Source organism: Phyllopteryx taeniolatus, chromosome 2 (genome assembly GCF_024500385.1).
Source record: "Phyllopteryx taeniolatus isolate TA_2022b chromosome 2, UOR_Ptae_1.2, whole genome shotgun sequence".
Classification (NCBI taxonomy): domain Eukaryota; kingdom Metazoa; phylum Chordata; class Actinopteri; order Syngnathiformes; family Syngnathidae; genus Phyllopteryx; species Phyllopteryx taeniolatus.
In genome coordinates, this window is record NC_084503.1 from 36,559,216 (window position 1) to 36,575,329 (window position 16,114).

Genomic DNA, 16,114 nt, shown 5'->3' on the forward strand with positions numbered 1-16,114 from the left:
TCATTTGTGATTTAGTATATAATTGAGACTGAAAATGTCCCCAAAAAATTTAAACAAAATTTAAAAATTAAAAAACACACATAACCCTTCCATGTCATGATTGTGGAACCAAGGATAAACCAGTTTACCAATAAAATGTGATATACGCACCTGTTCACAACGGCCTGAGCATCCAACAGTTCCTGACCAAGAACAACAGTCGTGCTGGAGTAACATCTCTATTCACCCAACCTGGCTCAGTTTGATTTTTTTCCTCTTTCCCAACCTCAAGGGTGTCATCAAGTCGACCCATTTAGAAGACGTGGACGACATCAAGATGGCCATGACAACTGAGCTGCGGAGGATCCTGGAAGAATGTGGTTCTCAACTGTTGTCACCCTGGGATCCACAGAAGGACAATAAAGAACATTTATTTAAAAATAATCTCAAAAAAACATGTATTGTATTGTATTTTTAAACGCTGTTTCAGATGAATTTGACGTACTGCCAAAAGCATATTACTCGCTATGACGTCCACTAGCCAAATGCTGAGACGCACTTGTTGACAAATAGCTAGCGCGTTAGGCAGGTACAGGGTTTCCCTGTTATTTGCGGGGGATAGGGACCAAGCCCTGCCGCTAATAGCGAAAATCTGCACGATTTTGACACCCCCCAAAGGTTTATAATTGACATAGATGCCACAAGATGGTAGCAAAGCACTAAATGAAGCTCCTCAACTGATTTTAACATAGTTCCTTGGCACCAACACCAAGAATGCGCCAAAGCAATATATTATATCAGTATTTCTTAACCTGGGTTTGATCAAACCCCAGGCGTGGTGAGTCAGACTCAGGGGTTTAGTGGAGGTCAAGACACACACCTCTAACTGCTATGAAAGCCCTAGAGATACTCAAACTGTTCGTTACATCATCTTTGTGAGCCAATCCTTTTCGAGGATGGTGGACATAAAAGGAAGAAAGTAAAGGAATAGATTTTGTGGCAAAAATTATTCAAAAAGCAACAGAATCACCATATGAACACAAACAGATGGATGACTGTGATTATGATGACATACTGTCTGTATTTTTTCAACATATTACGAGTTTGATTTTTGAGTTAATAATCCCTAGATATCCATGCATCCATCCATTTTCTTTACCGCTTATCGTCACTTGGGTCGCGGGCTGCTGGAACCTATCCCAGCTATCTTTGGGCGGGAGGCGGGGTACACCCTGAACCAGTCGCCAGCCAATCCCAGGGCACATAGAAACAAACAACCATTCACACTCACATTCACACCTACAGGCAATTTAGAGTCTTCAATCAACCTACTACACATGTTTTTGGGATGTGGGAGGAAACCGGAGTGCCTGGAGAAAACCCACCCAGTCACGGGGAGAACATGCAAACTCCACACAGGTGGGGCCGGGCTTTGAACCCCGGTCCCCAAACTGTGAGGCAGATGTGCTAACCAGTCGGTCACCGTGCCGGCAATCCCTAGATATCGATGGCAAATTTTATGCAGATGCAAGAGGTATGCAATTCAGTACAGTGGGATTGTTTGGCTTTAGCAAAGCATCGAGGATGGCGGACAAACCTCCGATGGTGTTCTTGAAGCTATTCGCTGTTGCTTTTCACGGACTCAGCTTTTTTGTCTTTGTCATAGTGAACAAGATTCTGCTCACCAATTGCAGGTTCCCTTCGCCAGTGTGTGTCAGGATTGGGCAAATTTTGGCCACAGTGGTTTTCCTGTGTGTGGGCAAGGCTGCGAGGATGATCATCTTCCCAGACTTGGACATGAAAATACCTTGCAAGACATTTCCTCTACCTCTCCTTTATGTTGGCAAGGAAATAACTAGTCTGTATGGAACCAAAAGGCTCACCTTGCCAATGTTTACGGTGTTCAGGACCTTCTCCAGCTTGTTCGCAATGTTGGCTGAGGGATTCCTACTCAATAAGACGGCACTTACATCAAGCAGAAATTGGACCGCAAGGAGGTGGGCAAATATGGATTACTGTATTATAATGTTATTTCTAATCTTATCCACCCTGCTGGTGGCTCATGCTACCAGAGACATGCAGAAGGCCATGGACTATGTTGGCTGGTCAGACGTGTTCATCCTCATACAGTTTTTTATGTCCTGCATTATGGAGCTTGTCCTCATCTACTCCACCATGTTGTGTATACAGTACAATTTTGCACTGACCACCAACATCGTGGGCTGGATCAAGAATATTCTGGAATGTCGTACATCGGAGACTACATCTTCTCCTCGACCAACTTCATTGGTTTGAACATCACCATTGCAGCCAGCCTAGTATATTGCTACATCACTCTGCGAGAGCTGCAATCCCATAAGGCTAGTGAAAGCAACAAAATGGAAACAAAGGACAAGGTGGTTGCGTGACACTGGATTGACTTTGTTTTGATCATGTACGTATTCTTTTTTTTTTTTTACTTTTATTTTTGTCTAAGGAGGAACCTGGTAAAAATAATCGTGGTCTAAATGCTTACGCAAAAATGGTTACAATATTTTTTTTTCAAAAAAGATGATAGTATTTGTTTTAAGCATTGAGAAGGAAAAAATATTGAAGGAACTACAGCGAGAGAGCTAGCTGTTAATTTCTGACCTTTAAGCTGAGTACAGTAACATGGATGCCTTCAATGTTATGTCATTATCTGTGCACTCTTTTAGTCGGTTACCTTATTTTTGTACATGCACTATTACTTTTGTTTTTCTCTGCTGACTTCAGTGAGGTCAGCATTGCAAATGAAAATCTGTTCTAAATTGCCTGATCATGTTAAATAAACATAGTAAGTAAATAAAGGTTGTATTTTTGTGAGTTTGCATGTTTTGCGGGTTTTGTTCTTTGAGCATATCGATTATATGTGCAGCTAAAGAATGGTTCGCCAATGATGAAGAGTTTGGTGATCGCATGAAACTTGGGGCTCAGTACCTCCAACAAGGTTAAGAAGTAAGAACCACTGTATTGTATATATTACTAGAACCACTGTATTGTATATATTACTAATGTATATGGCAAGCCATTTGAACATTCATTCAATATGAACTGATGGGGGCCAGCGAAAGCAAACACGTGTGAAAGCGCCTACATTTCATGTGGTCTTTCAGGCATACAAATTAATTTTGGTTGCTGCTGTTTACAATTTCGAATAAGAAAAAAAGTGCAAAAGGTTCCTGCTTTAATATTGTTTTCATTCCAAACAAAACTTGTTGCATTTCTTTAGGTACATGTATCTATAAAAAAAAAATTCAGTAATGTCATAATAACACTGACAAGCATGATAATTTAGTTCACGATAATTGTTTGATGAAATGTTCAAATGTTTCATCTCCATGTGATACATACTCCAAATTGGATTTCATTTAACATTATACTGTCCCTTTATAAAGATGTGTCTTTGGCAACATTGTGTTTCACAATCATTATTTTACGATCAAATGGGAAACTGACATCATCAGGCAGCCTGCCTGAGACAGGCCAAATGACAAATACTCTTCCACTGAATTGAACTGAAATATTTCAACAAACTTCAATTACTGAAAGCATGGGGCTGCTGCAATTGTCAACCAGTCCTCTGAGAACTGCACTCGTCAGGTTTTATCACAGTAAAAGCAAGTTAAACACTAGGATTTTTTTTATAAGAAAAAAAAACATTTACGGTTAAGTAGGCTGTATAATGAAAACTGCAGTAATCTCTGTCTGTTGTGCTTTTTTGCATTCCAATTTCTTTTCCTATGGAAATTAGTCACGCAGACATAACTCGGGACATGACGTTTGAGTTTTGGGATTTTTGTGCGAGACAATAAGAACATACTTTAAAATTCATGAGTAGTGTTTTGTTGTTTATGTACCACAATTAACTGTTTAACATATTTTTACACTTCTTTTAAAATTAAGAATGTTATATAGTAAGAGTGGTTTTGACCTTTTACTAACATTAACTTATTTTTACACTTGTATGCATGTTAACAATGATAATACGTTACTTTAAACACCATGTACAATTAATTAAGGCTTTAAGATGGTAACAGTTTGACCCTTGAACCATTTAATTCTACTTTCAATGGGAAAAACTGTTGTAATGCAAACAAATATGACCTTAAAAGGTTCCCTTGTGCATATTGAAAATACAAAAGTACTTCTTTCTTTTTTTTAACATATTGACTAAATGTTATGAATATTACATCTTGTTTTCAAGACATTACAGCAACAGCATTTTAAAGAAGACAAAAAAAAGAAGAAAAAAGTCTTAAATGCACCTGGAGCTTCAAAGCCTGAAAAAATAGGATTTGGGATTTGAAATACGCCAGGGACTTGACAACAGTTGTTAATCAGATAATGAAAGGCGCAGAGTTACACTAGCACACTTGTGGAGAAGTATCTATAAATTATTTGCTGTGACAGCGTACAAGGGCAACACAGAGTGAGGGTGGGATTCGGTACCAGGCACTTGCCTTCCCAACAAGATGACGCATCGTGCGAGCATGATGGTGAAATACTCCATCAGGCATTTCCCCTCTAATTTTTTTTTTTTACTCTAACTGCAGTGAGTTCAGTTCCTTAACTGTAAGCACAATGAGAAATATGTGGCAAGAAGCCTTTCAGGGAATAATGACTGAGCTTGAAGTACCTCAGTAGTCTGAGAGTCCTAAAAATACCCCAATTGCTTTGACAAATTAACTGTGAGCAAAGCAAGTGAAAATAACTGCTGTATCTTCACCCTGGGACTGAAGCCTGCGCAGCACCTTTCATATGTTTGTAACACGACTCCATTGTTTTTAGGGTGAACTCTTGCTCTACTTACCCTTTTCACCCCACTCACTTCCATCACCCTCTGACCTGCCAACGTAGCCACAGACAGCATTGGGCTTGGCACAGAGGCATAACACGTGCGCCCACAGGTCAGTGGGGCTACAGTGGAGGGTGTTTGCCCTCTGACACTGACGGCGTTTCCGGGTTGGACGGGCCTGCGATGGTGGTCCACACAGATGGGCCGCAACTCTAGAAGATAACCTCTTCCAGGGATCAGTTTCACCTCAGTAACTCTCATCCAAGTCATCCAGGGTTAATCTCCCACAGAGAGTAGATGGATATCTGGAGAGGAGAGAATGAAAGATAGGGATGCAGTGGTGGAAGTCTGGGTGACATCAAATTTAAGAGGTTGGCTGACCTTTGAGGCTAAGGCTACATTAGCTGAAGCTATCCAGCAGAGATATGCGGGGATTTGGCCATAAATTTGGAGGGATGAAATTAAGTGGAAACAATTCGCTGCAATAAAAGCGGGACATAATTTAAAACGCCAAGGCTGAATGAAGGCTGAAAGAGAAGGCTTTGGGCATGACGCTTTTAAGAGCACTGTCGCTTTAAGAACACGAACCGGAAGTAAAGACTCTCATTGGCACTGTTGCCTTTTCTTTTCCGGTTTGGTGTTCCCTGTGAGGAGCGTGGATCTCACCACCGAGGTGCACTAAAACAACCAAAATGAGCGTCCCGGCATTCATCGATATAACGGAAGAAGACCAGGTCTCACCTTATTTTCATACTCCATTTTTCTTTAGTTCTGGCTGCCGCTGACTTTGTCATTACTACTATTGAGCCGGAAAGGTTAGCAATCAAGCTAAGCTAACATTGTAACTCGGTACAAGCGGATTGGTAGTTACAGCCACAACAATAGCGTGGAGCATCACTAAAAGAAGCACATAACTGCTTATGAATGTTTAGATGGAGTATTGCTACATTATCATTATATACCATTGCCTTTAAATACAAGCGTTGTCATTTGTCATATTGTAGTTTTGTCAAGCTCTGTCACATATATCAACGTTGTTGGGTGAGCTAATAAATGTAGGTACTGTATGTGTATAAAATTTCAAAGGTTAATTGATATACCAGATGAGAGCAGCATCAGAATTATATGTAAAAGAAAAGGTGTGACTTTTTTTTTTGCTGAATCAGAGTTGCAAGCTTTCATTAAAAGCTTGCTAAACACAGGAACAGACGACATATAATAATGGTGAACTGAAAATAATTACAGAAAGCCAAGGGCGCAGGTTTGCAAAAAAAATATAATAACAATAATAATGGTGACGAGGCAAACAGAGTTCGCGGATGGCAGTCAGGTTATGTGTGGTTTAATTTGGCACTCAAATATGCAAATAAAAAATATAAGAGTCGAGAATGAACAAACACTCCACAAGTTGAAATACATAGGAAGAAATGAATATAGCACAGTTAAAAGGCAATTGTAATTGATATGTATTGAATTTGGATTCGAAGCAACGGAAAATATAAGCCATCATGGCGGGTCAGAGTATCACAATTCGGTACCTGGCCAGCGGTGGGTCCAAAAAGTGTGTGTGCAGAGCAACCAGTTCACATCACATTTGGCAGAAGCATAGAAAAATGTATCATAATAAAGCGCTTATCCATCCATCCATTTTCTGAGCCGCTTCTCCTCACAAGGGTCGCGGGCGTGCTGGAGCCTATCCCAGCTGTCATCGGGCAGGAGGCGGGGTACACCCTGAATTGGTTGCCAGCCAATTCGAGGGCACATAGGAACAAACAACCATTCGCACTCACAGTCATGCCTACGAGCAATTTAGAGTCTCCAATTCATGCATTTTTTTGGGATGTGGGAGGAAACCGGAGTGCCCGGAGAAAACCCACACAGGCACGGGGAGAACATGCAAACTCCACACAGGCGGGGCCGGGGATTGAACCCGGGTCCTCAGAACTGTGAGGCTGACGCTCTAACCAGTCGGCCACCGTGCGGCCAAGATGCGCTTAAGGATTTGAAAAATTATCTTACTCACCTAAAAGTTTTTGAGGGGGATTTGTCAACAATAAATTCAGGAATTGTTGTCCGAGTCCTACAACACGTCTACTTGATCTTTTGAGAAATTTCAAAGTTGTGAATTATCGTGATTTAAACTAGGACATGTTCCACGTCATCAGTAGTGGTGTATGGTGGTAAGGTAAATAATCCGAACTGAGTGAAACGCGAAAAACAGCGGTTCCATCGCTACTCAAATTATGCGATCAAGAGTGTCGCTCGTTGAGTGACCACTTTTGACAGGCAGTCAGCGGGGGATACACACAGAACACACAGTTTAGTTTAAATCCTACTCAAATGTCGGTCGTTAATTTGAGCTAATTTACTTTTCAAAGGCGTCCGAGTTAAGAGCCTACATCAAGTCCAAAGGAGCTGAAATCTCTGAGGAGAATTCTGAAAGTGGACTTCACGTAGATCTGGCTCAGATCATTGAGGCTTGTGATGTTTGTCTCAAAGAAGACGATAAAGGTAAGCAACAGTCCAAGCCACCTTAATCTTTTTAAACACGGTCAACAATTTCTGTTCGGATAAAACCTGTATAAATGAACCTCACTGTACAGTAAGTAACGTACGGGTGTATAGAGCCTCTTTAATTGCACAGTCTCTCTGTAATCTTCCTCAGATGTGGAGAGTGTGATGAACAGCATCGTATCGTTGCTGTTGATCTTGGACACAGAGAAGCAAGAAGCTCTCATCGAGAGCCTCTGTGAGAAACTGGTCAAGTTCCGTGAAGGAGAGAGACCTTCCCTCAGGATGCAGTTGTGAGTCGTTTTCTGGACTTTTCTTACTGAAATCACACTCTCATGTTCTTAGCCGCTTCATAAAACTAAAACAATCATTCTTAGATGTATAGAAACCAGCACCAATTGTCACAGTGCCATGAAATGACCCAGATGTGCGGAAATGCAGAGTTGAAAGGTTTTGCCATAGATGATATGGCATGACTCCAGCCCTTAGATCATTCAGAAGCTCCAAAATTGCATTGGTGAAGAGACAATATTTAAAGACGCAAAATCAACCACCACCATTTGTCTCTGGGTTGATAAATTACATTGTCTGTGCTAAATTAACTATTTAAATATACTCCTCCCACAAAATGAATTCCGTGGCAATTTAGTGCATTTGACAGATGCAGTCTTGGTTGCGTCCGGGTAGTAGATCAGCTTCCACATTTGTTTTCGTGCACAACCAAGTTTCCACCCATTTATACACATGCAAACCTATAGTAAATTAGGCCCATTTTTTTTTTTGTGGTGAAGATGTCTAGTGTGACACATGGGTTTATTAATCATAGTAAAGGCACTTAACAGCCACCTCGTGACACCGCCCGTAATTTATTTTCCTGGGGGTTTATTTGAGGTGTTGTTTATTTGTACCAGTGACGAATGATAAATTGAGGCACGGCGTCTTCTGGAGCAGAGGACACTGTTTAAGGAAATACAGCATTCAACTTTAATAATCTAACGCAATGGAATGCACTAAACCAATGTGCGGAAGGGCATCTTGTTTTGGATCCTACACTACTCTCTGTTCTGCCTTCTGAAAAGCATCTATAGTTCTCTATAAGACCTTAGCTTCCGCCACCAGTGCATTTAAAATAATGTTTCCATGTTATAGGCTGAGTAACCTCTTCCATGGCATGGATGAAAATGCTCCAGTCAGATATGCAGTCTTATGCAGCCTCATCAAGGTGGCAGCTGCCTGCAACGCCATCACCTTCATCCCGACTGACCTCGATCAGGTAAATTCAAGCCGACTCGTCGATATATTTGCCATCTCGGTAAAACTGACTTTCAAATCCTATTCATCACGTTGATTAGGTAGCCAAGTGGATTGTTGATTGGAACCTTAATACAGAGAAGAAGCACATTCTTTTGAGGCTGGTGTATGAAGCACTGGTGGACTGTAAGAAAAGGTAACTATATATTTAGGCTTAAAGATTAGAGTAAGTCACTTTGTACATATTCAATCACTAGACTTTCTATTATGTACATCGCCACAAGCTTATAAGATGCATTACACGCATACAAAAAAAATAAATAAAGCGTTACAAAGATAATGTTAAGTTAGACACTATCAAGAGCTATCAATATAAAAACTAATTTCTGTGTTTTACTTGACAGTGAGGCTGCAGCAAAAGTGATGGTAGAGTTGCTGGGAAGTTACACAGAAGACAATGCCTCTCAAGCACGCGTTGACGCACACAGGTAAACTTGCAGCACTTCCTCCTTGCGGTCGCATTCATCTTCACTGCACGTCCTCCATATTGCGCTCCCTCTCTGCTGTTTAGATGCATTGTCCGTGCTCTAAAAGACCCCAACACCTTCCTGTTTGATCACCTGCTCACTCTCAAACCAGTACGCTTCCTGGAGGGAGAGCTCATCCATGACGTGAGTGTTGAGATGAGGAAAATGTCATCTTTCCTTCTGTAGTCTGCAAAGTACTCTTCAAACACAGCTTGTTAAAGTGAACTTACATCATATCGATGATTGCGACAAACACTTTTGACTTACCGTAATTTCTCGTGTATAATGCGCATTTTTTACCCCCAAAATTGTCAAAAGTCAATAGTGCGCATTATACACAGGTATAGGAGAAAATGAAAGACTTTCACATTTTATCAATGTATGCCGCCATCTAGAGGTTATGAAAAAGCTGTACACTTTCATTCCACTATGCCACCGCCCCCTAGAGGTTATGAAAAAGTTGCACACTTTCATTCTACTATGCCACCTAGAGGTTATGAAAAAGGTGTAGACTACACTTTAATTCCAATATGACAGGGGTACATATGACTCCATATATGTACAATTGTGCTCATAAGTTGACATACCCAGGGAGAATTTGTATATATATATATATATATATATATATATATATATATATATATATACTGTATTTTCACGACCATAAGGCGCACTTAAAAGTCTTAAATTTGAGCATTTCCTGCCGACTGCTGCTTACACAGAGGAAAAGCGGACGTGGCTGAGGACAGGGGAGGGTGCGTGAAGTAGGACGCTAAAGCCACGCCCCTGCACCGGGGTGTTTTTTTGTTGTTGTTTTTTTTTTTTTTTTTTTACCGCTTGACTGACTGGGAGCATTTCCTTAGGCACCATATAATAATATAATAATCCACCGTCACATTGTGTTGAAAAGGTCTACTGTTTTTCCACATTCATATATTCAAAATTCAAGTCAGATAATGACAGTGTACAAAATGTACCTTGTCTGCTCTACAAATAAAAACAGCGAGAGAAGGTAGTGTGTCATCGGTACATCACAGAGAAGGCGTCTTTCTGTCAAAGCATACCGTATTTTCACGACCATAATGCGCGCCTTATGTGTGCACCGAGTTCCAAAATCTGTAAATGTTGTGTGACTTTGATGAGCGCTCCGCTTGACTGACTGGGAGGATTTCCTGCCGACACGCTGCTTATATAGAAGAAAGGCGGACGTGATTGAGGACAGCATGCAGACGTTAAAGGGGGAAGGGTCCGTGTGAAAGAGGACGCTAAAGGCACGCCCCCAGTAGGTAAATATTGGCTAAGGACCCCGAAAATGTCACCTACAAAGAGACACGCTTACGAAGCACAGTTTAAACTGCAAGCTATCAGTTAGACGGAGGAAGATGGGGATCGAGCAGCCACGAGAGAATTCAAGATCAACGAATCCATGGTTCGCAAGTGGAGGATGCAGTAAAACGAGCTTCGCCAAGTCAAGAAGACGAAGCTGAGTTTCCGCGGGGAAAAAAAGAAAAACAAAACGCGGAAACAAGGCGAGGTGGCCCGAGTTGGAAGACCAACTCGAGCAATGGATTAATGAGCAAAGAACAGCCGGGAGAAGCGTCTCAAGTCACCATTCAACAATAATAGTGCAATAATTCGGGGCTTGCCATCATTCCGGGAGGCTTGACGAATCGCTGGACATCCGTGTAAACAGGGCGTTCAAAGTGAAGTGAGGGGCGTGGGAGCCATGGATGTCGGATGGCGAACACAGCTTTACTAAGACTAGGAGGCAGCGCCGGGCGAGTTACGCCACAATTTGTGAATGGATTGTGGATGCTGCCTTAAGGTGTCTGCTTGCACTGTTGTTCAAGGTTTCCCACGGCAACGAGACTGACTCGAACCTGCCGTGTTTGATTGAGAACTTGCCTGGCTGTTCATTTTGGATACAGAAGATGAGGACTTTGATAGATGTGTAGATGAGGATTGATTAAAAAAAAATAACATGAGTAGATTGCTAAATACTTCAATAAAGTACAACCGAACTGAGTTTTGCTCCCGCTGCCTTTTTAAAAAAATTTTTTAGCGTGCATGCAGGCTACCGTATGTTTTAAGCTACCGTATGTTTTACCATGCCTGCGCCCAATAATACGGTGCACCTTATGTATGTGTTAAATACAGAAATAGACCCCGTAACTGAGACTGCGCCTTTTAATACGGTGCGCCCTATGGTCGTGAAAATACGGTATATATATTTTTTTTATTACGACTGATGACTTAACAAAAACCATCATTAATTTCTTCAGGATTATGTTTTGTTTAATGATAATGCTTTTCTGAAATGCCTGAGTTTAATTTTAATCCTATTCAAATAAAATGAAATGTGTTTCGCCTGGTCCTTTATGTTTTCTTAAAAAAATTGTACACATCTTACAAATCCTACCTGGGTAATCAAACATATGAGCACAACTGTGTGTTTTCTCATTTACTAAATAAAAGTAGAACTGTGAATTTCAAAATAAGAACAAGTAAATACAAAGAAAGTATTGTGGGTTCTAATAAGGTGTTTAACTTCAGAATAATTCTTTGAAAAAAAAAAAAAAAAAATACAGATAATACTTCATGTTTTGATCATAGGGGTAGAAGCAAAATCATGCAGTGTAAAAATGCATTGTACATAGGTAGAAGGGTTTTCCAGAATTTTGAGGTCAACTTTGGGGGAGTGCATTATACACGAGAAATTACAGGCAATTGTGCTGCATTTAACAAGATTAAGCCTCTTCTTTTCTCTGCATTTTACAGCTGTTAACTATCTTTGTGAGTGCCAAGCTTGCTGCATATGTCAAATTTTACCAGAATAACAAAGACTTCATTGACTCGCTCGGTAAGTACATTTGACACGTCATACACACAGAAGAATACAGTGGAACCTCCGTTCACGAACAAATCGGTTTACGGACAAAATTTTAATTGCTTCAGTTTACAAACTACTGTTTGCTTTAGTTCGCAAAATAGACTGACAACCTATCAAGTTTGTGAACCGAGGTTCGACTGTACTGTAAAAATAAAGCGATAGAATTACTACAACAAAATCAAAATGTTACAAGACAAAATTCATAATTATATGAGAATATAAGAAAACAAATTGTGTTCTTCGTTGAGTTTTTTGCTCTTATCAACCAGTGTTTTTTAAGAAATAGTTAATGATATTACTCGGGTAATACAGTATATAGCAGGCCTCTTGAGCAAAGATTCTTAGTGTGGTACAAGTACCACCAGTGGTACGTTGGCTCCCTCTATTGCTATGCGAATGAATCACTGCCTAAGTACAGTTCAGTTGTTTAACTTTTAAGTTCAGTACATTTGCATTTAATCTTTCAGAGCTGTTTGATTTCAAACATTTATTTTGGTGCATTTTTTTTAATTTAATTTTTATGTACAATACATTTTAATGTAATTATTATACAAGTACTTTTTTAAAACAATTTATAGTGCAGTCTCAATGTTCTGACTGCATAATGTTACAGTGGCTATTTTAAATACATATTTTTGGATAAAACCTATGAACAGTTAGGCCTACTAAACAACTGTATTTTAATGTTGGCCATTACGATGATGCTTGAAGAGCTAAGTATTTTTAAAGATGGTATTTTTTATAAAAGGTTTGAGAACGACTGCTCTGGAGAGTCTGCTGGAGGTGATCCAAGTTAGCATTTTAAGAGATGACTAAAGAGAGAATGGTGGTTGCCTGTTTAATTAACCCATAGCAACTGAAATTTAAATATTCCATTACTGTTCATACAAATTACAAACTAATGCATTACATCTGATAAGTGGTGGTTTGTTGACATTGAAAGCCAGCGTTTGAGCGTACTCTCCTCAGAAGAGGAATGTGCATGTGTCAGCTTTGTGGCTGTCCCTCACAACTAAAGGATCAGTTGTAATTACACACATGTAGTATGGACTCCCCAAAATGAGTGTGTAGCAATTTTAATGAGTGGAATCCCTAACTGTGTTGCTCTTTAATGTAAACGTGATCATCACTGGGGAAAGTCCCCGTGGGAAGTGTAATGGTCTGCGACAGCTTAATGATTCCTGCGTGTCACTCCTCACAGGCCTGTCCCACGAGCAAAACATGGCCAAGATGCGGCTGCTCACATTCATGGGCATGGCGGTGGAATTCAAGGAGATCTCCTTTGACACCATGCAACAGGAGCTGCTGCTTGGAGCTGATGATGTCGAAGCTTTTGTCATTGATGGTAAAGAACAACGAGAGACTGAGTAGACTCTGACATTGATTAACTTTCTGCATTGTCGAGTGAATTTTCTAATTAACACATTCACTGCCATTGACGGCTTTAGAAGTCAAATATCCATGTTAACTGGTAAGGCTGGCAGTGAATGAGTTAAGTCATTCAAGTATGAAACTGTTGACTTTTGCTCGCAATTAATTTTATTTTCTCCTTTACCTTGTAGCCGTTCGGACAAAGATGGTGTACTGCAAAATCGACCAGACACAGCAAAAAGTTGTTGTCAGGTAAAAACAAATTTTAAAATTGCCTGTAAAAGGCTGTTTGATAGACTCTGTGTATAGAGCAGTCAAATGTTACAGCTCATCCCTATTTTGTAAGGAAATCACTGAACGCTAACTCATTACACCCGTAACACTGGTCATTCCGGATATTTAAAAAGTTATGCGTCTTGCATTGTTGAATCAGGTTGAAAACAAAAAAAATTGTTGTTAGATAATTGAGATGTATAGCTGGCAACACGCCAATTGCAGACGCGGCGTTGTTCGCCTGCATCAAAAGCCTTGCCTGTCCGCGCTCATTCTGGCGTGTGTGCGCGGCATTTTCGCACAGTACCTTTTAGTTCCTAGATGCGAGTCGACTGGTCATTGATTTTAACAAAGTTAAGACACACTTTTGTTCGGCGTTATTGGGCACAAGCACATCTTCGTGCGTGTTGTTCTTCATTGGTTATCGCCACTTCTTATTCTGGGTCGGTGGTCTTGGCATCGACACTGGGAACCAAAATGTTTTCATTTGAACGATTCCAGGAGAACCGGAACGTTAGTCCCGGTTCCAATCGATTCTCGATGTCCAACCCTAACTGATACTGGGGGATCCTGCATCTCTGCGCAGCCTGCAGCGGCCAAGCCGCCGCTTGCCGCTGTATTGAAGCATTTTACCGCGACGTACGTTTGAAGTTTCGCTGTTCAGTCTGTCCTGCAATTTACGTTAGTTCTCGCAGCTAGTTAGCTACCTTCATCATCAATGAACGAGCCGCTCATCCCACTTCGGTTGTGTTGGGCTGGCGGGCGACGTCGCTGGCTCAGCCCGTAGCTCGTCATTTGAGGGCCACACAGTCAAGCCCCGCCCCCAGTACTTTAGTTCGATTTTCAAAAGGTGAGTTATGTGATTTAAGACACTTTGTCCTGCTTTTGAAATCTGTTAGTTATCTTACAGGTTAAAGTAGCCTACTAATAAATTATGAGTTGTTATAAATCATCAATAAAAAGCGTGCATTTCAGAAAATTCTCCCATTTCCTGAACTAGATAAAGTCCTTAAAGTCCTTCTTGAGGATTTTTATCTAACAAGTGAATCATCTCAACACTTTTACTGTAATTGATAAGAATAATAATCAGCATTTAATATAGTTTACCGTTTCAACCGCTTTTATACCCAAATCTTGATGAAAAGCATCACTCATGTCACTCTCCACTGTAACAATTGTTTTTATTTCATAAAATAAGTATGGAGGCCATATTTTTGTAATGATTATGATATGCAAATGAACAATATGCGGAATCATTTTTGTATGACTTAAAAATGTTCTCCGTCGTCCTCCCCATCCATCAGCCACAGCACGCACCGCACTTTCGGCAAGCAGCAGTGGCAGCAGCTGTTCGACAGCCTCACATCCTGGAAAGCCAACCTAGCGACCGTCAAATCCAGCCTGCAAACTCTGTCACCTTCCGCCTAGATTCCACCTTCGCCACATCCGTCAACTGCCTGACCCTGGGATTTTATTCTTTAAACAACTGTTCCTGCGGCTTTTATACACATCCAATAAAAGTACAGTGGAGATCAATGCAATTCTTTTTTTTTTTTTTTTTTTTTTTTTTAAGGTGTTGTACAGGTTTATTTTGAATTGTTTTAATCAGTCTTGCCAAATGGGCAGCGTCTTCGTCCTTTGAGTGCGGCTCTTTTGGGGGGCTTCGTCATTAAGCATCTCCTGACATCTGGTTTCAGTGAAAGGACAACATGCCAGTATTATATGACCTGTGACTTGCGTTGAGAAATTGGCTGTAATGATGAGGTCACTTGTCAGGGAACCACGCGAGAGGTGTCGACGTTAATGTGAACTACGATGAACCTGAAGGTCGGTGGCGTGTATTACTGTATTATCAACACATGGAGCTTGTGGGGGATGATTCACACAGTTGCTAGGCAATGTGCAACTGTGGTCAGCGTGATTCACTATGTTTGATTTTATCTTGCAAAAATATGTTCTCAACGTCTGGTCTGATGTGAACTCTGCGGAACACCAAAACTAAAAAAACTGAAGTACATGTTCTACTTTTTTGTGACGCCAAAGGAAAACCATAGAACAGGAAAGGGTTTGGCTGAACTGTACAAATATGACCACTAAAACAAAATATCATTTGCACATTTAATTAAAACACATGGGTCAGGGGTGGGAAAAGTAGGACCTGCGTTCTTTAATAGTTAGTCGTGTAATATTTGTTGCATTAATTTAGTTGGGTTTTTTTTTCCCTAAAAATTGATTAGTTCAAATGTATTAATCTGTTTAAGTGAAATTAAATTTTGTATTAGTTGTTTCTTAGTTTATTTGTTGAAAATTAAGTATTAGTAAAATAAACAATTTTGTATCTTGTCATAACTACATTGATTGTAAATAATACATTTAAATACAATTCTGTATTACTTTTATTAATACAATTTTTTTTAAAAATGGGAATTATTTATTAGAATAAACATTTTGGGCGGCGACTGGTTAGAGCATCTGCCTCACAGTTCTAAGGACCTG

The 16,114-nt window shown here is 40.3% G+C and overlaps 2 protein-coding genes and 1 pseudogene across 4 annotated transcripts in view; 2 read left to right on the forward strand and 1 right to left on the reverse strand.

Annotated features, from left to right (window-relative positions):
* The window catches only part of wt1b (WT1 transcription factor b), a 36,797-nt gene extending 31,482 nt beyond the window's left edge, over positions 1-5,315 (reverse strand). For all 3 annotated transcript variants that reach the window (XM_061766028.1, XM_061766029.1, XM_061766027.1), the window contains exons 1-3: positions 5,177-5,315; positions 4,811-5,100; positions 151-378 (exon numbers count right to left, since the gene is read on the reverse strand). The gene's annotated coding sequence lies outside the window, so the exon portion shown is untranslated. The remainder of the gene's footprint in view (positions 1-150; positions 379-4,810; positions 5,101-5,176) is intronic.
* Positions 1,517-2,397, forward strand: LOC133466206 (solute carrier family 35 member D2-like protein; annotated as a pseudogene).
* Positions 5,316-5,390: 75 nt separating the features above from the next.
* On the forward strand, positions 5,391-15,154 carry eif3m (eukaryotic translation initiation factor 3, subunit M). The gene is made up of 11 exons (XM_061766031.1): positions 5,391-5,529; positions 7,174-7,306; positions 7,461-7,599; positions 8,456-8,579; positions 8,659-8,753; positions 8,962-9,045; positions 9,129-9,228; positions 11,863-11,944; positions 13,176-13,319; positions 13,537-13,597; positions 14,923-15,154. The coding sequence occupies exons 1-11, from the start codon at positions 5,488-5,490 to the stop codon at positions 15,044-15,046; spliced, it is 1,128 nt and encodes a 375-aa protein (XP_061622015.1). The 5' UTR covers positions 5,391-5,487; the 3' UTR covers positions 15,047-15,154.
* Positions 15,155-16,114: the final 960 nt, after the last annotated feature.